Source organism: Acomys russatus, chromosome 22 (genome assembly GCF_903995435.1).
Source record: "Acomys russatus chromosome 22, mAcoRus1.1, whole genome shotgun sequence".
Lineage (NCBI taxonomy): Eukaryota > Metazoa > Chordata > Mammalia > Rodentia > Muridae > Acomys > Acomys russatus.
Genome location: NC_067158.1, coordinates 2,337,482 through 2,362,366, shown reverse-complemented (window position 1 = coordinate 2,362,366; position 24,885 = coordinate 2,337,482). Strand labels below are relative to the sequence as shown.

The 24,885-nt window shown below is 38.7% G+C and overlaps 1 protein-coding gene across 6 annotated transcripts in view; it reads right to left on the bottom strand.

Annotated features, from left to right (window-relative positions):
• Positions 1 to 24,885, bottom strand: part of Ccdc85a (coiled-coil domain containing 85A) — a 219,791-nt gene that overhangs the window by 52,948 nt on the left and 141,958 nt on the right. For 5 of the 6 annotated variants that reach the window (XM_051164826.1, XM_051164827.1, XM_051164828.1 and 2 more), the window contains exon 3: positions 1,955 to 2,031. The exons of the other annotated variant lie outside the window; for it this stretch is intronic. In XM_051164826.1, the coding sequence (XP_051020783.1) occupies positions 1,955 to 2,031 (77 nt within the window). The remainder of the gene's footprint in view (positions 1 to 1,954; positions 2,032 to 24,885) is intronic. 6 annotated transcript variants of the gene reach the window in all.

The following is a 24,885-nucleotide window of genomic DNA, read 5'->3' as shown; positions in this document are numbered from 1 at the left end:
AGAATTTGATGTGGTATAACTGACTTTTTTCTTTAATAATGGTACAGATAATAAACACATTGCTTACATCAACATATTAGGTTCAGTGGAATATAATCTTCCCTATGCATTAGGGAAAAAACAAAATGAAGACTTTTGTTGCTAGCTATATTTAAAGCATGTCCAACACTTTAACATGAGGGATCATGTAATATCTCCTCACTTTAATATGCACCCCAAAATATTTAAGTATTCACATACTGTAGGTATACCCAAAGATATTTCTGTTTTCCTTCAAGAGTTATAACTTTATTTTTGCACATGTAAAACATTTTACTACATTTCTTATCTAGTATTGTATGCATGTGGGTGCACATGAGAGCATGTGGGTACCTTCCACAGTATGTGTAGGGTCACAGGACATGTGGGAGCCCTGGGATCAAACTGGCGCCCCTGGCTTGCCACCATGTACTTTTACCTACAGTCATGCATCTCCAGCCCCACAGTAAAATAAAAAACTACACTACCACCACCACCACCACCAATTATCTCATCATTAGTTGTACTTCTTTTCAAACAAGATGGCACATACACTAACACACTAGCATTTCAGTATTTAAGATGAAGTCCTATTCCTAATGAAAGGGAAACAAAAATGTATTATCGTTTTACATTCTTTCCTTATTTCTCTCACATTTACACTTGCTTGAGATATGGCATGCACAAGAAGCCATGTTTTAATATTTTCTTTATAAAATGGTAGAAGTTCACTGTTTTCAGTCGAGGACTTTAGTGCAGTCATACTAAACACTCAATGTAAAAGGAAATACATTTGGAAATGGGGAAAGGGTAACAAAGAACATAAAAGAAAATACAACAGTGTCTTATTTCACAGTGTCTTCTGGTACCATGAATTAGAACGTAGGTGGAGTTTAAGAATAAGGATAAGATTCACTTCATTAATCTCATGATTTCTAGAAGTAAGTTGGCCAATGGAGAAGACAGAAAAGCTTTCTCATACGCAGGCACAAGGACCCAAATCATGACATCTGAGCAAAAATGGTTTAAAAGCAAAACCAGGTGACTCGAACCATAATGTCTTCCCAAAAGGTCCTTGCTTTAGTTGTAAACATTGTCTTTGAATAGAATGTGTTTGTCTATTTCACTTAAAATCTTGCTTATGTATTGCCTGAGGTATATTTATCCTTTAGTCACTTACAAAATGAAAATAGCCACAGAATATGGAAGGATCTCCTGGATTCATCACCTAGAAACCCATTATTAGACATTGAAACACATCACTGCCTTCTTCTCAGATAGGAAATTAGGCTGGAACCTGTGGATTTGTTGAATTTCTCAAAGAAAAAGTCTTTTCTGAAAACCACCACCTCACAAAATCAGCCTGATTCTTATTAACTTAACAGCTACAGAAATTTTACAAATGAAATATATGGCAAGTGATTTACTATCCCAGAAAAAATGCAACATTACACTCACCAGGGATGATATTGAAGCCCCAAAGAAAGATCTGCCAATTACTGTCAATACATTGTTTCACTAAAAGAGTTCAATTTTTATCAAAGACGTTTAGAAAGCATTCATTTAATTGAAGTGTGAACTTTTAATCTACAACTTTATCTAGCACATAAGTTAGCAAGACTTCAACTTAAATCGGTCCTTTCACTTTCCCCACCAGCTCACATGCACAATGCAATGGGCAGCACTATGAGTGTTGTTCTCTTCCTCATTTTAAATTATGTCACATTCTTACTGATATTTACATCCTTCAGTGCACCACTTGGAAATCAGGGTGATGGCCATCATGGAATGTCACCACAGTCTACATGAAGAATGGCTATTTACAACATGATTTCTATCATTTAAAGGATAGCATGTAATTGAGACTTTAAAATTCAAATAAAAGGCTACAACTCAAATGACACTGGCTAGCTATGAGCTTCTGGAAGTCACCCACCTGGGGCAGCATGCGATTTTCTTCTTCCAGCTGTCTGACTCTGGCCTCCAGCTGCCTAACATAGGACAAGGTTGATTCTAAAATTAAAAAGAAAGAACTTACATTATCCACAAGGTATGGTTTGGTTTACTGTCAAGGATACTTTTGGCTTGGTTTATTAAATAGGACAAAATGACTACTTAGTGTGTTGTTTAAAAAAGGGAAAAAATTCTTTCTAGAGAAACCAGTCACACTATACAGTTTTCAGCATTGTACAATGTAACTAATATTAAAACACTGACATTTTCCACACAAGTTGGGCTTCAGAACTTTCAGGATCTCTCTCTTCACATTTTTTTACTTGCCCCATATACAAGACATTTTTGTGATGTGCTCTGTAAAGAAAATCAACTACAATATCTCATTAGCTTTTAAAACTAGAATGAATATCAAATGCAGAGTTCTTTGCACTTCTCCAACAATCATCTGAAGTTTCAGGAACAACATTTATTCTTCTCATTAATATAGAGATGTTAATTGTGATTTAGTAAATATTCATGCAAGGGCTAAATATTTAAGTTAGGACTGGACTTTTGCTTCGATTTTGTGTGAGTCTAAGGACCCAAGATTTGCTTGTTTGTTGTTTCTTTCCTTGTCTGTTTTGTGTCTTTTCCTTTCAATCTTTAAGTCACCAAAAGCAACAGAAGTGTAACAGACTTGTTTTAAGGTTTTCAAAGTTCACATGATGAATACTCAGCACTGTTATGCTCCAATTCTGTTCATACACAAGCTCTGCGTTTTACAGCTTCTTGTCATAAGGGGGGGACAGTCACAGAAGGAGGAAAGCAGAGTTTTGCTCTGGGAAAAGGAGTGACTGATGTGAATCTTTACTGAAAGAGGAATACTCAAGTGTCTTATACAGCAGTGCATTTGCATGCCAGGCAGTACCCGAGAACAGACACATTTCAGGTGTCACAAAAAGCACATAGCAGCACAATCTTTCCAGCACATATTTCCATATCCAGTTAACACTGAAACTGCAGACTGTCCTTGGGGCCTCTTGATCTGGAGTCTCGGAAGTACATAAGAAGAGCAAAGCATGGAATTGCAGCATCTGTAACAGCAAACGCTAGAGCCCCGATCCTCAGGCTTTAGCTACTTATGCATTAATGCAATGATTTGAAATTCGACATCGAAAATCATTATTGGATTTACCTGGGAACTGCTTAAATGAACCCATTTCCTTCTTTTTTTAACTTCAATAGCAAGACGCTGGTATTTTATATGAGATAACGATCTTTAATTCACAAATTAAAAAGTCATCTTGTTTTAAACATAGAGTGTCCATGTTCACTAAGGTCTAGACAAGTTACCCGCAATTACATTAACATATTGACACACTGACCTCATACTTAACATACAAGCAGGTGAAAGCACAGGGGAAACTGAAGGCATTTTCTAGAAATATGCTCTCATCAAAGCTTAATGAAATGTTCAAGTTATACTTTGTGGACTTTTCCAAAAGAGGACAAATAATGGCAAGATTACAAACCTTATGAGTCTGTCTTACTCTTCAGATTAAGATGCAGTGAGAAGTGACTGACTCACACAGTTGAGCAAAGCCAGCCTTCTTCTCTAGAAAAGTAACCTTCTGCTAAGCAACTTCCAAGTTAAGAACTGACCAGATATATTCTACTTAAGCTATGGAAAACTAGCTTATCTTTTTCATTTTCACAATAGACAGCTTGGTCTTTTGTGCCCTTGCACTGCATTGTCTTTGAGGCCATGAAACTTAAAGTAGTGGAGAAGAGGCCACGAAACTTAAAGCACTGTAGAAGAGGCCATGACGATGGATTCTAATGAGACTGGAAAATGCCACTGGAAGGAATTTTTTTTAACCAATGATTATTTCCAGTCACTTTAATCTATTTATTCTTTGTTGTTGTTTCATTTTTTTTGAAAATATTTTTCACATAATATATTCTAATCAGTTTCCCCTACCCCAATTTTTAATTCTTATATTATAAGTAATGTAACAATGAAGGCAAAGAGAAGTTTTGAGTTCATCTCTTCAGTAAGAATTAATTATGTGGCTGCTTTGTATCTGTCAGTCACTGTTCTAGGAAGGAGTTTCAGTCATTAGAAGCTCTTCAGAATACAATTTTCTTTTAAATTACATTCTGGTGTATCTTCCTAGTCCAAGAAGTCTTGTTAACTGTCTAAAGCATTTAACCTTCTCATACAATTCTCCTTAACAACCAACAGCTATCACCCATGGGGTAAAATCTTACAGGGACAAAAACAGAGACAGTATCTAATCTCATGGGAAATTGGAGTACTGATGCTATTGGTGCTGTCTTTCTATTCAATGAATGAACTGATTACTCCATAGTAGGAAAGGAATAGCCATGCTTGTTATCATATCAACATCCTGGCTTTCTATATCAAAAGCCATTGGGAAAAACTGTCTAATCCTCCAACTATGACATAAAATAAAAATCAATATGTGAGAAAGTCATATCCCACTCTCCACTCAACTGTGGAGAATGTTCTGACCTTTTGCTAGATCTGGGTCGTGGCTTAAAGTTTACCGCCTGTATTGTCCTTGGCTGGTGCCTGCCTCACATTTGACCACGTCCCCTGGAGGGGAAGACCTGGTGGCACTCAGAGGAAGGACAGCAGGTTGCCAAGAAGAGACTTGATACCCTATGAACATATACAGGGGGAGCTAATCCCCCTCAGGAACAGTCATAGGGGAGGGGAATAATGGGAAAATGGGGGGGGGGGGAAGAATGGGAGGATACAAGGGATGGGATAAAGAATAAATTAATAAAAAATGTAAAAAAGAAAATCAATATGTGTGTTGTTAGTCCCTTAAAACTCCAAGACTTATTTGTTTCTAAATCATGTCATCCAAGCTTGACTAGTGTAATTAACCAATGTGAGATATAAAATATATGATCTAGTTTTAGAAAATAAACAATAGGGTAAAGTATAAGAAAATCCATGGCCTTAAAAATCCCATCATAAACTACATTCTGGTCCCAACTATCAATTAAGAGATTGAATCATTTGTAGGGTGAGAAAGAAATGAAGTTTATTCATTGTCGGAATTCACTTTCCATGTCCACTATGGCTCTTTACCCCTTCTGCCTTTTCCTTTGCCCCATTTTCAATGCTAATAATTATCAGCCAGTCTCACTCCTCATTAGGAACATGAAAAACCTGAGAGAACTATTTGAAAAACATGAGCATTGTTTTCTATCAGAGAGTGGTCATCTTACAATAGGAGTTCAATTCAAATTGTCTGTTTCTTTATATCAGTGACTAAAAGTCTCATGAGATGGAGATTTCAGCATGTCATTTTAGTTTTTACAATGACATTTCAAAAGATCACAATTAAATTACTATAGTATATAGTGTGTGTGTGTGTGTGTGTGTGTGTGTGTGTGTGAAAGAGAGAGAGAGAGAGAGAGAGAGAGAGAGAGAGAGAGAGAGAGAGAGAGAGAGAGAGGATGCATGTATGTTACCAATAAGGTAGGACCCTATCTTTAAGAAATCTCCAACCAGCTGGGAAGAAAAAAAGTCCAAATCTATGTGGTGATCAGAAACTCAGTACTAAGACATAGGAATAGAGCAATCCATGTTGACTTCATTCTTTAAAACAGAACAACAATAACAAAAAAGATACTTGTCCTTCAGAATGGATTATCAGAATTATGACATGCCCAAGCACATGAGGAGCCACAGCAAGACAGGTGGCCAGAAAAGATCCTATGATCCTACTATAGACAGAAGGGGACCAACTAGCAATTGGAGGAATGTCTATAATCACAGCCTAAAGAAACAGCCTCAAACACACAACACATGGCAATTTGCTTTTAACTTTTTTATTTTTTCTTTTCATTGTGAGATGTTTATCATCAGCTGGACTCTTGAAGAGCTAGGCACAGCAAACAAAGTGATTTTATCCTCTGACAACATGCTCAAGATGCTCATGCAGAAGCCGTTTCTCTCCAAGTACCTCACTGCTCACTGAGCCTTCATGGAAAGTTCATAGCACTCCAAGTGTCAGAAATTTATGCAAACTGAGTGTGTTGCCCCATACCTGTAATCATGGCTCTCCAGAGACTGCTGCAGTTCAGTCTCACCCTGAGCTCCACAATGAATATCAAACCATCAGAGAAATAGAAGACTCACTCTCAAACGCAAACAATAATACACATACAAACAAAACCAACACCACCAGAATCAACCAAACAATTGAAACATTTAAGAATCCAATATACATTGGATTCTTTTTAAGTTGTGTGTACAAATGTTTTGCCTGCATGTATATCTGTGCACCATGTGTTTGCAGTGCCTATGAAGGCAAAAAGAGGTTTTCAGATCTCTTGGAACTGGAGTTAAAAATGTCTGAGAGCTGCTTTGTGAGTTCTGGAAATTGAACCTGAGTCTTCTGCAAGAGCAGCCAGTGCTTTCAATCACAGTGCCAGCTGTCCAGGCATAAGTTATGTGTATTCTAAGTAATCCCAATGTATGGATGGAATGAAATATTGTTTTTCTAATCTATACAGTACCTGAACTTCAAGGACAGTTTTTGGATGAGAGAACTACATGGAAGAATTTATGTAACACTGTGTAGTCAAATATATTTTTAAAAATGTTTTTCATTATTAAGGTAGCAGAGGATCCCAACCTCAGACCTTATCATCATGTACTTAACGTCAGTCTTTTACACAGATAACTAAATACTCCTCCCCCTTTTCACTTTGATTAAAAATAATATCTCTGAATGACATACCTTAATAACAATTTGTATCCTTGACACAATTTTAACTGTCCTGAGACATATTCAACCTTACAAACAAGTGTCTGCTGTTTCTCTGCAGCTTGAAAAGACTCTGATGAAAATACAAAACCACATCTACCTCCCTATTTCTGAATCAGTCGTTTCTCCCCCTGAGGAAACGTGTCCCCAAAATCACACAAGAATCACTGTATTGTAGATAGTTTGTTACTGGAATGAAAACTAAGCTCTGCTCAACTTCTGAGTGATTTGATTACATAAAGTACTGTCACATTTTCAAATAAAATCTACCTTGAGTTCCAGCACCGCCCAGAGCATCTGAGAGATGAAAGGAAGGTAGAAGCAACATGGAAGGCTCAGCTGGCCATAAGTTTGCATACGCTACTGTTTCTCAGCCAGAAGCAGACACAGAAAGAGAAGGAGCCCATATGTTCAAATGCTTATTTTTCTCCAAACCTCAGGCTCAAGTTTACTTGTCACTGGCCTGAAAGTGAGAAGTGGTGCTTTCGCCTTGAAGAGATGATGTGGCCCTGAGAGAATCCCTTTCATGGATGGGTTTGGTACCCCTGTATCAGGGAAGTGTGCCTGTGAAGCCCACCTTGGTCTCTCATCCGTTAGTGAGGGATAAGCAGCAAGCAGGTCCTAACCAGATACCAGTCCCTTCACCTTGGTCTCTAGAACTGTAAGCCAGTAAATTAGAACTACTCGTTATAAATTGGGCAGTCTATAGTGCTCTGTTACAGGCACATGGACGAACTAGTAAGAGTCTCAGCAGGAGCCAAGCAGCCGTGTGACTTTCTGTTCACAGCCCTGTGTCTTCAGCAAACCCTGAGCTTCTAAGACAGTTTATCGGAGCTGCATGTTACTTCCACACTGACAGGCTTTTAACATACTCCTAAAGAAATTACTTCAGAACTGACAAAAAGTGGTTCTTTTTTCCTTGGTCAACCTTCTGTTTAGATTTTATATTAGCTAGAGAAGTGCAAGTGATTAAAAATTTAACAATAATTTAATGCTGTTTTTATTTTTAAAAGTCATTGTAAGAATTGGCCTTCTCAGATTTGCCTGGATCAGTCACTCAGATGATCCTATTGACAGATATTCTTGAAGATAGTTAAACAACCCCACCCCAAGTGGAACTTCAGTTCCTCTAAATAAGTGGAAAGTAAAATTGGATCTGCCCCTTGCCCACCACATATTAAACTAACTCCACTATCCAGAGCCCTGCTAACTGGACAGAGAGCTGAGGGACTTATTTTCTGAGGAGACCAGTTTAGTTGTTCATTGGCCTAGAGTTCTGTTAACTGTTAACTCTATGTTAGCCAGAAGGACTCTCCTCATTCTAATGTCTAGTCAAATGTTCCCTACTCTTCCATGGGTGGGGTGAAAAGTGGCTTTCAAGTAATTAGACTCACTAGAGGTCAGAATAACTTCTTTGTGTGTGTGTAAAACTCATTGTAACTGTAACAGAGACAGCTCCAGGAGATGTCACAAACATTCTGTGTGTGGTGTCATGATCGTATGCCTTTGATTCAGCAGGTTAATATTTATCCATTATACGTGTCTCATTCTGTTAGTTTTCTCTTCAGTTGTCAAACAGTTATCCACTGGGACTGGGTGCTTTGGGCTCTATTCACTTATTCACTCACAGTGGTGCTTTCAATATTTGACCAAGGACTTCATAGTCCCCAAGCACTGAAAGTGCTGCTGCCTGCAGGGGTTAACACATCTCTACACTATGGCTTGCTATAACACTAACAGATGCCTTTATTCAATAGTTACTGTGTGTTGTGTATGAATTGTTCTCCTAGGTACAAGGGATATGGCTGCAAGCAGAAATGCTAAAATCTGACTGTTCATGGAATAAACAGTTCATGGAATAAATCAGACAATAAAATGCAAGCACATGAGGTGGTCTATGAAGATGGAGTGGGAAGAAAAAGCTGACTAGGGAAAGGTCCTGCAGAGAAGTTCTGGGCAGAAGGGAATGTAGCATGCACATCCTGGCACAGTCATGAGGCAGGACATGAAAGCAGCTTGAGACATGGCTGTTTATCCTCTCACCTTCCCACATTGCTCAAAATTTTAAAACCTTTACAAACAGCTTAAACCATTTTCCTTTTGATGAAAGCTTTAATATTGTGCATGGCTCCTCTCTATCTCAATTTATCATCCATTGGAACTGTTCATTCTACATTCAGAATATGCAACTGTTTGAGACCCTCCTCACAGTCTTGTTCCCCTGTTTCCAGTCTTGCTCCTCCTACTCCAGATCAACACTCACTCTCAATCTCCTTGAAACCCAGAGAGTTTTCTGAAGTCTTCCTTCTGATCACACGCTTCTTTATTTCCTATTTTTGATTCATAGAAAAGCCAAAATCCATCTAACATTCCCTGGGGTCTCACATGATCTGACACACTGCTACTTTTCTTTGCTGCCCTCACTTGCTCTACCTCAGACATGAGACTTTCTTTCTCTTCTGAACACCACAGGTATTCTCCTGCCTCAGAGTCTTTGAGTTAGTCATTACATATCTAAATATCCTCTTTCCTTCACAGATGTGTGACTGACTTCCTCTCCTTCAAGTCTTTGTTCCTAATCCAAATTTCTAGTGAGACTCTGTCTACCTCATTGAACTGTACAAACTAACATCTCTATCCTATAGTGCTATCTCTAGTCCTACCCTATAGTCCTAACCATGCCGTTCTACCCTATAGCCCTAGCCCCACAGTCCTATCCTGTCGTCATAAACCCAGAGTCTTAGCCATATAGTCCTATGCTATAATCCTAACTTATAGTTCTAATCCTGTTGTCCTAACCCTATAATTCTAATCCTATAGTGTTAACTCTATAGTTCTTTACCTATAATCCTTGTCTACAATCTTAACACCGTAGTCTTAACCTATTGTACTAACTACAATTCTAACCCTAGCCTTAACCTTATAATCCTAACCCTACAGTCCTACCCTATAATCTTAATTCTACAGTCTTAACCCTATAGCCCTAACTACAATCCTAACCCAAGTCTTAACCTTGTATTGTGTCTATTTGTCAAAGTCCAGCATCATCTCCTATCATGTAAAGTGATTTGTTCATAGACTTACTTCATAAGGCCTATCTCTCAAAGCAAAATAAACTATATGGAATGATGTTTTCTGTTGTGTTGACTGAATTGTACAAGTTTCTAGAATAGTCTCTGAAATGATGAAATTCTGTAGAACAGACAAATCAATCACGTGCACCCTGGAAACAATTTACTTATACAGGTCTACACTTTTGATTATTTCATGTAAGACAGGGTTTGCTGATGCAGTTATTTTATCAGTATGGCCTAAAATGTTCATTAATGAGCCTATAATTATTATTACAGCAGTATTGTCTAACTTGATAGCACTCAATCAAGACACAGGCACCTCTTTTATTTTAAAATAGCCTTAGATAACCTGGGGCAGGGCAGATAGTAATCCCCTAAACTACTTCCCATAGTGAGGCAGGTATCCCATACCTGCTCCAATCCCATGCCATCTGCTTCTAATAATTTCTATCAAGCTACCTCCCATCCATAATCCCAAATACTTGCTACTGTTCTTCATCTGGGTCAAGTCCTCCATCCACTCCAGCCATGCACTTCTCGTTCACCTAACCTATGACACAGCTTCCTCTTCTCTTCTCTCCTCCAGTCTCTCTTCTACCCAACATTCTCTCTGTCTCCCCCAGCAGCAGAAGCTTAACCACGCCTGTCCCATTTGCCCTGCCCAGATGTGATAGCCTTTTATTGGTCCAATAGGTTAGGCTCTTAGGCTTGGTGTAGGTGGGGCACGGAGACAGCAAGTAGTAATTAACATAAAAATACTTCAGACCAACCTCTAACAGTTTGTATTTAAATATACCTCAGTATCAATTCTGTTGTATTGCTTAAAAATACTTCTTAAAAGTATTTATCTTATTTGTGTACTCATCTTACATCCCAGTTATAGACCCCTCCTTCCTCTCCTCCCAGTCTCATCCTTCCTCCCTCTGCCTATCCTCCCTTTCCTACCCCTCAGAAAAAATAAGCTCCCTCCTCACCTACCTATCCCGGCAGATCAAGTCACATCAGGACTAAGCACATCCTCTACCACACTGGCACAACAAGGCAGCCCTGCCAGGGCAAAGTGATCAGAAAACATATACAAAAACCCTTACTACAGGACCCACATGAGACCTGAGCTACACATCAGTTACCTCTGTGTAGGAGCCCTAGCTCTAGTCCACACAGTGTCCTTTGTTGGTGCTCCGGTCTCTGCAAGCCCCTCTGGGCCCTGGTTAGTTGGCTCTGTTAAGCATCTTATGGAGATCCTGTTTCCTCTGGGTCCTTCTAGAAAGGCTCAAGGGAGGATGTATGAGTCTCACTGAGAAGCAGAAATAGAATAAACAGAGGAAGTGCTAGGAGAGAGGGAACTGGATAAGAGATGGCATCCTAAGAGAAATGAGGGTAGGGGTCTGATGTAGGGAGGGCACACAGGGAGAGGGTCAGGAGGACAGAGGGCTTGCAGAGAGAAGAGAAACAGTGGCCTGGGGCATCTCTGAAACAGGCTAGAGGCTGGAGACCTAAAACAGGGTAGGCTCCTAGGAGGATATGGGGTGATTCTAGCTGAGGCCCCCTACTAGTGGTGGACATAGAGACTGAAGAGGCCACCCTCTAACCAGACAGGACACCTAGTAGAGGGAATACCAACCCACCCACACAAACTTCACTCCAAAATTTACCCTGCCTACAAGATATGCAGGGATAAAAAAAAAAAAAAAAAAAAAAAGAACAGAGATTAAAGGAATGTCCAAATAATGCCTGGCCAGACCATGCAAAAGAGCCATCCCCTGACACTATTAACAGTACTCTGCTATGCTTGCAGATGGTAGCCTAGCATAAGCTGTCCTCTGAAAGGTCCCACCCAGCAAGGGATTAAAACAGATGCTGAGATTCACAGCAAAACATTGGTCAGAGCCAACAGAGCCTTGTGGAAGAGTGGGTAGAAGAATAAAAAAAAAAAAAAAAATCACACTTTAGAAATACAAAGATAATTATTAAAACAAAAAATATCACTGAGAAAACAAAATACAAAATAGTGCATTTCATTAAAACATCTATAATAAATAAAGAAGCAAATAGGTAGACAAACTAAGATGGAATAAGATGTGTGAGGAGATATGAACAGAGAATTGATTGCCCAAAAAAATACATGTACAATTTTGTGGCTCTGAAATCTAGAAATAAGGTACAAAATGCAAATGCGCCTTGGTAAGGATGACTTTTGGTTACTGATGTCCACTGAAAGAAGTTAATATCATCTGGCCATCCTCTTCTACCTCTTCTCTGAGAGCAGACATGGACCTAGTGGTCAGATACTACACAGGGCAGGGCTGGCTACATGCTGATGGGAGGGAGGCTGTCAGGGATCAGCCTGAGCAGAGCTATGCACAGAGGTCCTTGTCAGACTGAGTGTGTCACTTTGAGAGCAGAAAAGTCCATCACTTCCAAAGGAAAGGACAGCAAAGCCAGGTGCTGTCTTGCTTGTTTGGTTCAGAACAAAGGCTGGAGATGCTGAATGGTTTATCCAGAATGGCTTGACAGAAAAGTCATGCTCGCTGTCCTGTGGTGCTGTAAGCACTGCCTTATGGAATATTTGGTAATTATGGTATTATTTTCTATAAAAGAATAAATACCTAAACTGACATCTAAAATATCAGTATCTTTCTAAATTAACTTTAAAAAAAGAAAATAGTCTATATCCTTTTTTTTTTTCTGGCCAGAAAATAACTACAAAAAATGTATTCATTTCTCTTATCCCAAATTTCCGACAAAAATAAAATGGTGCTTTGTTCCATATTTGCTTTCATCCACATGCAATCCTGAACCTTGGCACAGACTGAATATGCCCCTCAAACCTCATGTGTTGGAAAGATAATCCCCTAAATCACATGCTATTGGTAGTTGGGAGGTTGGGCCTTTGGGAGGTGATTGGACAGAGTTCCCTGGAAGGACAGGTTATCAAGGAAGAAGCTTTATTGTTATGGGAAGTTTTCTTTCACATGTGTGCTCCATCTCACTATGCCACATCCTTAATCCACCCAGAAGCTGGGCAGTTGTCAGCACCAAGCTCTGGGACTTGCCATTTTTTCAGAACTTTCCTCTATGAAAATAACTCGGCTAAGATAATCTCTTACAGCAACAGAGAAAGGACTAAAACCCTGCGGGTGGGAACCTCTTTGTTACAGCTTCTATTTCTGTCCTGTTATGCATGAGTTGGAGGCTCCATTAAGGAAGGTCTTATAGGTCTTTCCTATGATGAACACAATGTTTTTGAATGTTGAGTTTGCACCAAAATGCCCAAAGACCCTTACACAAACTTCAGTGTTCCCTGGACTATTTGAAGCAGTACACGTAAAGGTAATCCAAGGTCCCCTAATGCAGCACACTAACAAGCAATCTGCCTGACGGCTGGCTTGCTGTGCTTTGATTCTGTGTTCACAGTTACTGTATCCTTTGCAAACACTGACGCCACAAAGGAGAGGCAGGTAAGTAGCAATCAATCGAGCTGACAGACTGGAAATATACTTAAATATAAAACTGTTTCAAATTCCAAAGAGCTTCTTGGTATAGGCACAATCCTAACTGCTTTTCAGGGCTAAGATGTGTCTAACTTCCCGCAGCTCTGTTCTCTGTTGCTGCTGTAATTGTTGTCACTTACCAGAGACAATAACTGCATTTCCTAATGCAGGAGAATAAAAAGGAATGTCATTTTAATACATGTAACAATTTTCTTTAATGTATATGGCCTCCTTGTAAATGCATCTCAACAGCATTGTCAGTGAATGCACAAGGAAGAAAATCTGTTATAAAAACAAAAACAACAAAAAACCTCTATAAAATGCTATTTTCTCTGAGAATAATGAATATGCTTTATATATATTTAGGTATTTTATAAGCCTAAAGTTGCTTTTTATTGGTATTATACTTCTCAGAAAAATAAAAATATCAAATTATGTAGCAAAGTTGTTAACTTGAACTTCATCTATTGAGAATTAATAAAGATTCTGCAAAATTCAGTCTATGTAGATTCTTTGTTCTAGCTATGAAACAATAGCAGAACAAGGTCATTTCTGCAACATTTTATGTGTTTAAAATGATTACTATCAATTAATTTGCTTAAAGGGCAAAGTCTATACATTTAAATGCATTTTTATCTAGGTTAGCATACTTGTCAAGCACTTTTAAAATATTGTGAATTAACCTATTTATTGCACATTTACTACGCTCTAGGCATTCTTTCATGCACTAGACACACTTCAGCGACAGTCAACTTTTCTTCCTTTCTTCAGAGAATATTGTGGTAAGAATAGAAACACAAACAGATGCATGTGTATGTATATGCATATATACAGTGCCCTACATACACCCCATACTTTACAGGTGTATGTATGTGCATATATACAGTGCCCTACATACACCCCATAGTTTACATGTGTATGTATATGCATATATACAGTGCCCTATATACACCCCATACTTTACATGTGTATGTATATGCATATATACAGTGCCCTATATACACCTCATACTTTACATGTGTATGTATGTGCATATATACAGTGCCCTACATACACCCCATACTTTACATGTGTATGTATGTGCATATATACAGTGCCCTACATACACCCCATACTTTACATGTGTATGTATATGTATATATACTGTGCCCTACATACACCCCATACTTTACATGTGTATGTATATGCATATATACAGTGCCCTATATACACCCCATACTTTACATGTAGACCACAAGACAAGACCTGGAAGGTTAATTCAAATATGCAACAACAAAATTTATAGTATTTACAAAACAGGGATGAGCTGGAGGCATTCAAAGATTGGGGAGAAAACGAGAGTACGTGAAGCCGGACATCTGAGAGGCTCAGGGGGAAAACAACAGGAAGGGTCTGACGCTGCCTCCTGGAAGGAGAGACAAACCAGCTTATAGAGCTTGGGTGTGTACTGTTTGCAGTGGAGAGCCGTGAGAAGAGGGAAGGGATGGGGCACAATGTGGCCCCGATTCATACCTTGAAGTGATTGTTCTGGTTTTTGTAGAGGGTAGAGAGTAGAGCTTAGAGAATAGTGAGAAGTGTCCACTGAAAAAGGCACTGTAGGAGATGGACTGAGAGAAGGTGAAGGGTTTTATATGAGCCCTATCAGTGTGAAAACACACACTTACACACGCACACATACACACACACACACACACACACACACACACATGGATCTAGTATGTCTCTGGAAAGTAATTCAGAAAATAGGTGAGTAACTAATAAAAAATAATATTATATGCTGTATTTTGACATGAGTGACTGGAGACAGTGGTGGTAAGTGTGTGACAACCTGGAGAGAGAGCAGGCCTGGCATCTGAAATTAGGAGTTCTGTTTTGTTTTTATTCATCTAATAATTTTGTTTGTTTATTTGTATGTTTGAGACAGAGTTTCCCTGTGTAGCCTTTGCTGTACTGGACTCACTTTATAGACTAGGCTGGCCTCCAACTCACAGAGATCCACCTTGCCCCTGCCTCCCTGAGTGCTGGGATTACAGGCGTGCGGCACCGCTGCCAGCTCATCTTAATATTTTTTTTTAATGGATAACTAAGGCAAGACATTGAGTAAGCAGTCAAATACAAAGTCTAGAGATTGAAGAAGAGAGTGGAGTTTTCTTTTAAATGTGGAAGCCAATAACAAATAGCTGTACTAAAGAATGGGGCAAAACCAGAACTGTAGTGAACAGAGCTGCACAGTGACATCTGTTGTTGTTACCCTTGGCTGCATGTCAGAGGGGGAAGTCAGTTGCCTATTACAGCAGATCCCACACACCTCAGACACAGAACTCAGAAGACTGGATCTGAATCTAACCTGAAAGCCTCCTTCCTGCACTCTAATTTTCACGGTCACAAAAAGTACTACATAAGCTGTCGGGGAAGGAAGCAATCAATAGTCCTATCCAGCCATCATGCCTATGAGATAAAGCAATGACCAGCATGGTGCAATGGTGGTACTCATATCTTGGCAATAACCAACAGCTCTCAAATATTGATAGTTATATAGAAAGATGATAGATAGATAGATGATAGATAGATAGATAGATAGATAGATAGATAGATAGATGATAGATGCTTACTACATACATACATACATACATACATACATACATACATACATACATATCAATAATAAACAAAGAAAATAGACTATCAGTGTGAGAGGAAGTTTGAGGGACATGGGAGAGGGTAGAAGGAAAAAAGGGAAGTAAAAATTATATAATTACATTTTCATTTTTAAAAAAATGAATACAAAATTGAAAAATGATCAGAACCAAGTTAAGCACTTACTTGTTTAATGGTATTTTCTAACCAAACTTAAAATTTTAGATTTATTTTGTTGAATCTGCTTGACATGTGAGCATAGGAGAGAACTATTTGAAGGGAGAAAAGAGGTCAACAAAAGGAAGCAAAAAGGAGGACAGAGGAGGGAGAGAGGGAGAGGAGGGAGAGAGGGAGAGGAAGGAGAAGAAACATATATAAAAATGTCACTGTGAACCCAAAGCTTTGTTTCTAACTTTAAAAACTAATACAAATTAATACATTTCACCAGTATGGAATGTTAAGATTTCAAGTTTTATATTACCATTAATGAAACAAAAATTTCTGTGGAGTATAATCAACACCTGTAGTCAACATAAACATGTGTTTGCTTTGATCATGAGTGTGGGATATGAAGCAGACTTGTGTGAGGGCAGGTGGTGTTTGTTCGCTAGAAGAGGAATTGCCTCATTTGAAAGCATGCTTTTGCCAGCTGATAAAGATCCTAGTATGGACTCTGAGAAGCCGTGTGTGTGTGTGTGTGTGTGTGTGTGTGTGTGTGTGTGTGTGTGTGTGTGTGTGAGAGAGAGAGAGAGAGAGAGAGAGAGAGAGAGAGAGAGCGATGAGAGAGAGAGAGAGAGAGAGAGAGGAGAGAGAGCGAGAGAGAGAGAGAGATGAGCGAGGAGAGAGGAGGAGGAGGAGAGAGAGAGAGAGAGAGAGAGAGAGAGAGAGAGAGAGAGCACCAAACAGGATGCTTGGCTTTTGGCTTTTTCCATCGCTTCATATTGTTTGGATGTTCATCTTTCCACTTCAAGATGCTCCTAGAGAGAAATGCTCCAAAGAACACTTTGAGGTTCCAGGTTCTGGCTGCTGCTTTGGGTTCCAGCTGCTTTGGTTTCTGCCCCTTTTGCTGAATTTTTGGTTTGTTGTTTAGTGGGTCTTCTGGAATCCAGATGACAAAGAGTGGAATCCCCCCAAGGAACTGAGTCTAAAAAGGTCTGCTTCTCCTGTCTCTATTAACCTCTTTTCTCTCCTATCTAGGGTAGATAGGTTGGGAGGGAAGTAGAGTCATTAAAGAACCCCAAAATAACATAGGTTTTTAAAATATCAAAACCTACAAACACCAATTAACCTGATTATATGCAAGCTGTTCTTTGCACCTTTGGTTACAGAGACACTTTGTATGGTATTAGAAAGATTTGGTCAGGAAAATTTCTGCTGACTCCCTAATTCATTTGGGCTTCTCCAGCCTTGAAGGGATGCTACTATTTTGTCTTCACTAAACAGTTAGTAGACAATAGCAGAATAATCAGTTTCATCATACAAACAAATGAGATACCACTGTGGATAATAACTATTTGATTTTCCATGTCAAACAACTCTTAAAAAAGCAAAAGTCCAGGCATGATTGGCTATAATTAACCTACATGGCTAAACATAATGTAAGTGTGATCCTCATCTTAAGTGAAAGATGAAAAAGTTAGAGGTGTTAGGAAATACACAAAACTAACAGGCTATAGATGAGCTGGAACACAACCTGAGGCCTGAAATACACACCCCATGTCCACCCCTGATGCATTACAGTCCTCGTTGAAGAAGAAGATCCAGTAGGGCAACCCCAACATCTCCCATAAAGCACTTCCCAAACACTGTGGACAGCGCAGCACAGTACAGCTGGCCAGATTCAAACCCTCGTCCCTGACCTAGCCCTTGAATACTATCAGCCACTCAGCTCAGTTGATCCTCCTGTAGGAGGAAAACTGCAATTTCCAATGGTGCAGTAAGTTGTTCAACCTTTTGATGGTTCCTTTGGGTAAACAGGAGTCAGCCAAAGAATAAGCAAGCCACCCAGCCAAGAGCTGGATGTTTGTAGGCTCACTAACACAGATGCTAGTCTGAAACCTGTGGAATTTCCCCAAGTTTCCCCCAAGACAACCCTAGTCTCAAAAGTCTACAAGAGGAAACGATGGGCACAGACAAGTGGGAGAAACTACTGACTGGTTATTTAGCTTTAAAAGGGCTGCTTTCTTAACTTTCTCCTAGCAACCAAGAAAGGAAGAGAACTAGTCATTTCACTTAAAGTCATGACCACTGATTCCGTTGACATTGACCCTGAGATCTAACAAAAAGAATCTGATGTGCATCACTGAGAGGAAGTAATTATAGATATTTGAGAGGATGTTGGGGTATATTTTCTCCCAAAATTAGATACCTCAGAGTTCTATTTTAAAAGGCTGGGGAGATGGCTTAGTTGCTTAAGTGCTTGCTGAGCAAGCAAGAGGGGCTAAACTTCAATGCCTACCACCCATGTTTAAAAAAATAAAATCGAGTGCAGCAAAGAGTGTATTTATAATCTTTGCCCGGGGGATGTGGAGACAGAGGGATCCATGAGTTGCTGGCCAGCCTGTCCATCTGAATCTGATCCTGACTCAAAAAATGGAGAGCCTTGTCTATAGCTGACCTTATGTAGACATGCATACAGACCTATACCTACTGAGAGAGGGGGAAGCGGACACGAGACAGAGAGAGAGTCATAATTCTTAACACAAAATCCTATGAACTCTCAAATTATATAGCAATGCTTACAGTATCTGGAAAACTAGAGTAAATATAATCAATTTTCATACCTAAAATAACTATTTTTTCAAATAATGGTTTATTGCACTAGATACAATTCTATACCAAAAGATATTTTAAATTCATTTTGACTAGACAATGTAATCTGCCAAATTCTATGCAGCTTGCACTACTATCAAATGGATTTTATATCACTCTAAAGGTTCTTCATGCTGTATTACAAAATGGCTTTCTTAAATCAATAGCTGTTTTTTTAATCTCCACAATAGATGAGTATTGCTTTTCCTTCAAAGCAGATGATGTTGAAAAATCTTTCAATTTTCACTTGAGCTACCTATTTTTGTTCCATAGTCATTGTGTTTGAGGAGGACCTTAAATCATAAACAAAAAGAAATTTATAAATCAGAAGTTTAAAAATACTATAAAACATTCAAGTACGTTGTGAACTTCATGACTGAGAAGAAAAGGCTCAAGTTAGACAGCTGTCTTAAATCTCAAGCAGTAGGTGACCAAGGCACATGCCTTTCAACATGAAAACACCCGTAAGACTGTAAGAGCTAAAATAAAGTACAAGCAGTTGACTGGTGAAATAAGTAATACTGTGAATGAAATACCAATCCACAGGAGATAAGTAAAAATAGCCCCTTGAGGTTGTATTAAGATTAGAGGGAAAAAAGGCCATGTGGTCCCAGATGGTTTCAGTGTGGCAATCTAATTAAAAGTAATAATAGTTAAATAATATTTATACACTTGGGAAATGTCATTTTAATAAAATATCCTCATTCATATTGAATAAAATAAAAAGCCTGGACAGAGGGGTATTTTTTGCCTCATTGCTTTGACTAATTATTAATATTATTCTCTCCTTGCTCTTCTGGGAGTGCACAGCTATGGGGAGCACAGCCACAATGAACAAAGAATGATGGGTCAACTTTCCCTGAAAGAATTAGCAAGCATACACAAGATTTTCAGGCAATGCAAGCAAGTAGAGGGTCTGCTAATAGAATCATCATGAATAAGACTTGCTCTCTTCTCCCAGAAGCTCATCTTCCTGTCAAAATCAACAATCCAGACCAAAGGAGATGTGACCATCACCAAATGACTCAGGAAGGTTCTTGAATCATCACATTAGAGCAAGGAATGGCATGTGATGAATTGTTTTTAATTTGTAATCTGTCCTTAGAAAGCACCAAAAACATTAAGACAGAGTAAAGCAATAGACCCACAGTCTGTGTAAATTCACAGTCAAGACAAATGTTGAACACCACTTACATTTACAAATGTGTATTTTTTCAAAATGTATCATTTTAATGAACTGATGTATACAAAGATTAATCTTCTTAGCCCATGTAACAATTCCTTTGAAATTTATTGTCCTAAATGCAGTCTTTGTTGGGGCACCTGAGAAGTCAATTTATCATTAAGATAAATCAATCTCTCATATCTATTCACTGTGATCAAGCTAGAAATATATTTCCTAATACATACAGAAAAAAATTAACTTCTTGGAAGTAATACACATCATAATTTTGAAGCAAAAGCTCTGTGATTCTGGGCTAATAAGATTCAGTCAGCCTGTAGTTTTGAGGTGTAAAAAAAAAAAACAATCTCTTTGTGGTTGTCATCATGATAGCCTAGGAGACACATTTAAAGGAAAGAAAAACCAATTTCCATGCTCAGCTCACCCATTCACATACGATTGGAAAAGGTTCTGCCCCAGGAAGGGATTCAAAGAGGGGTGTATTTACCCACACCATGCTGAGGTAACCATGTTGGTATAATTTCATGGGTGTAGCTTAGAAAGCAAGAGAGTGGGGGCACATAAGAGAGCTGGAAGGCATAGCAGGAAGATAGAAATAAAGTATAAAATAATAATAAAAGGTCACTTTTAGAATTTCCTGAAGTCCCCAGTACCAGAGCATTCGCTCACCATCAGTTGGGCCCTGTGGCAACAAAGTTGTCTACAATGCAGACTCTCCCTAGAGCTCAAGTCTAGAATAGCGTTTTGGTTGGATGTTGCCCTAAACTCTCAGAAGATAAACTCTGTCTTGTTATCTCATGTCTCTGCACATGAGGTCAGAGTTCATGGTCAGTCATTTTGTGTACGACTGCCAGTGAACTCTCTATTCAAGTTCCAGAACATTACCAGTGTCCCTGCTCTGAACAGCCTGTTTTCTGCGTGACTTCAGAAGTCCTTAAAGCAGGTCTGCAGACTCCAGAAGAACCACAGAATGGGGCATGGTAACACAAATAAAATAGTTTGCCATGGTTCTTTATATGTTCAGCATCATGGCAATGTCAGGTGAGCCCATTGCTTAGTTCACTGTCTTTCCATATACATAAGTGCAGTGTCCACAGGATCAGGAAAAGCACAGAATATTTATATAAAACACCCTTGGCAGAAGCTAATGTGATCAAGGTAAAAGTTGTGTGGGTACTTAAAATTATTCTATAAGGTTCCCATTTATGCTACTTTAACTATTACCTCCCTAGAGACACATTGCTGAAATTCATTTGAGACTCAGATGAAACCACAGGTTCTGGATCTATACTGCATAGGTCTGAATCCTGCCACTACATGGATTTTTAGTAACATATTAAACTCTTACATCTCTGTTTCCCTATTGTAAAGTGGACCAATAAAAATATGTACCCCATAGAATTGTTGTGAGAACTGACTGAATGTGTCAAAATCATCTAAGTCAGTATCTACCATATATCAAGTCTTACTATGACCTGCATTTCCTCCTGGTGCTGCCTGTGCCTTAGATATCACCACCACCACCACCCCAGGGCCTCCGCCCTCTCCAATAGATTGCTTGCTTCTATTCCACCCCAGTGCTGTGACAGAAAATAATATTGTGCTCAACATTTGCATGCATCCCTTTACACACACAGTCATCTTCAGCCTAGATAAGTGCCCCAGACACTCAGAGCTGTTGTGTCACTTGGCCAGTCATACTTCACACCCACAAGAGACAGAAGGTCCCAATGAGTACTCAGTCACTGCTGTGGAAGCAGGTGAAATCTGTGACAGAGATATAAAACTTCAACTACCAATAGATAAAAAGATTAAAAGGCATTTATAGGAATATACATGCCCTATGTTTTGGAGCAACACTGACTAAATTATTGTACATGTAAAATTTCTCCAACTGCCATTACTAAACTGTGTAATTATATCTTAGCTCTTAATCTTTAAATTCAGGTCAGAGGAAGGATCATACATTAAACAGTGTATTCTTTTGTTAAAAAAAAAAAATGAATGTTACAGATATGATGAGATAACAGACCAGAACAAAGAGATAAGAAAGAAAGAGGTAAGCAACTGACTTTTTTTTTTATTTTTCATGTCTATGAGTGTTTGCCTACAAGTATGTATGTGCCCATGCATGCTTTGTACCTGCCAAGGTAAAAACAAAAAGAGGTGGGGGCATTGGATGCTATGTTTGTATGCAGGCAATTCAACTGGCCTTTCCTCAGGGGCCTTTAAGGTCCTGACATGGTCCTATGTCACCACCTGCATAAGGCAAGTGGAATATAACCCACCTGTCAACGCCCCCAGTCTCTTTCTCTGTCTCTTTCTCAGCTTCTTCTGTCATCCTGAGGTGCCCATTCCCCCCTTTCTTTCTCTCCCCTCCTCCCTTCTACAATAAATCTCCTTATAACAAACATGAGTGTGGAGGCATATGTATCAATATTACAGCATTGGATCTCCTGGAACAGGCATTACAGACAGTTGTCATCCACCATATGGGTGCTAAGAAATAAACCCACATTCTCTGCAAAAGCAGCAAGTTCTTTTCACCCTGAGGTTATCTCTCCAGCCCCAAGTAGAGTTATTTTAAGCATGCTAAGTATTATAAAGGAACTGGCTGGTCAGGCATTTCATTTATAAGTAATGAAAGAATCAAAGGCAGCCACAATTAGAAAATGGAAATTTGAGGTTGAATGTGGCTCGTGCAAAGGGCCTGTGGTAGAATGAACCTAACAGGAAGGGAGAATGGAAAGCCTTACTCACTCATTAGGCTTCCCCCTACACAATAAGGTCATGAAAGGTCTTATAGTCTACTAAACTGGGAGACAACAAAAAATACTTTGATAGGGCCTGTCATTAGGAGAAAAAGTCTTAGCTAAACGTTAAGTCCCATGAATATAACCTAGGTTATTGAGATACATAATTAAACACCACAAATCTCAATAGGAAATGGTGAACTGATAGGCATATCAGACCAATAGTATTGGTGGTAGCACACTGACCTACACAAAACACTAGCGGAGCATGTCAGTAGACCATATGCATAGCAGATACCAGCGTTCTGCATAGGACACAGAGCAGGCTTATAGACCAGAGACTGGGGGAAGACAATGCAGAATGATACCTTAACTCCATCCCTAAAAGACCTACCATGGAGGTGACATCAGCAGAGAAGGCCAGATGCAGCATCAAAACAGTGACTAGGAGATGAGTCCATTATTAGGAAGTTATGATTAAACTGGAGATTTTATTTTAAATTTTAAATTGCAAAGGTTTTTCTGGAACATCAGTCAAAACACTCTGCAGGAAGCTCTGAAATAAACAGTTTTTTTCAAGTCCCTCTGAAAACCTCATTTCCAATTATGAATACGACTCAATATTTCAGGTAAAAAAATCTCCTTATAATGAGGAAAGAGAAGAGTCTAGGGACGTATGAACTGGGTTGCCTGGCTAAGTATTTAATTTTCCACTTAGCTTTGCAAGTCAAGGGAAATAACCTTCATTCATCATTAATATTTATTTTAAAAAACTCATTATGTTTCATTTGGAAAGGAGAGTCAAAAGACGCTATGTGGCAATCTTAGCTGAAATGTCTAGATTATTCCATGATAGAGTGGGTGTGCTCCTTAAAGCAGAAAGGAAAACTCCAATTACCATGCAAATTATTTATGAAAATATCTTTACATATAAACTACTTATATGTAAAAATAGTAAACCATGGAAACTATATACTTTAATTGAAGTTTGTTACTCAAAAAGAAAAGCTTAGACAGTTGAGTCTACAAGTCTACTGCATTAGCTTAGCTCTGTGAAATGCTGGCTCTTTTAACAGAAAAAGAAAGCCCATCTATTTTGCCATCTTTCATGTATATTTACATCTCATATAACATGAGATAATTTCCTTTTATTTCTAAATCTTTTAAGCTACAACATGTCCTATTAATAGAAAATTTACTTGAACATAATAGAAAAAATTATAACTCTGATTTGAGGACATTTTATAAGCCATGTGTGATGGCACGGCGAAAGCTATTTTAAAACTCTTTGTGACAACTATTATTAATATTTTCAATTTAGTACATTTCAGTGATATCTCCTTACCATAGAAAACTGACATTTTTTTTTTACCATTTTATAAATACATCTGAAACAAAATTGGAAATCTTGAACCACACATTTGTTTAAGCATTTATAGGCAGTCTAGTATTCATCTATACTAACATAAAAATCCCCAAGGTCTATTTAAGAGAACATATCCTTACGGTACAATCTATTGATCCTCTCTGTTTATCTTAACAATAACATCATCTGTATTTATCAGGGAAGGCAGAAAGTATGGGGCCGATTGAGACCATGGTTTAGTCAACCAAGGATCTGGGTCAGTCATGTCGATGGCTTCAAAGATCTGACCACAGAGCTTCATCAACACTGTATTCACTCTCTAAAACAACAGCAAAGCTATAAGTGAAACCTGTGTTTTTCCCTAGGTCAAATGTCATTGACAACATTTTATGTGACATTCATAACATCATTGGCTGTTAATCAGTCCAAAAATTTTTTAAGTTCTTCTAAGACTTTGTCCCAGAAATAAAGTTTAAGTTACACAGTACTGCTACTCCTTAGCATGTCTTCCTGTGTCAAACATGGCACTGAGCTGTCCTCTTTGGCTGACCTACACTATTTCACCAAACTGGGAAAGCCTATACCTAAAATCAGCAAAGAATTTGGAATCAGCTGTTATTTCCTTATAGCTTGCGGCATTTCTATGCACATGCAGATTTGCAACTTATCCATTGATTTTTTTTTTAAACTGTACTATCTGGTGGGATGAGTAGATGGCTGAGTGGCTAAGAGTGCTTGCTACTCTTCAAGAAGACAGAGTCATGTTCCTGAAACCCACTTGTAGTAGCACCACATGTAACTCC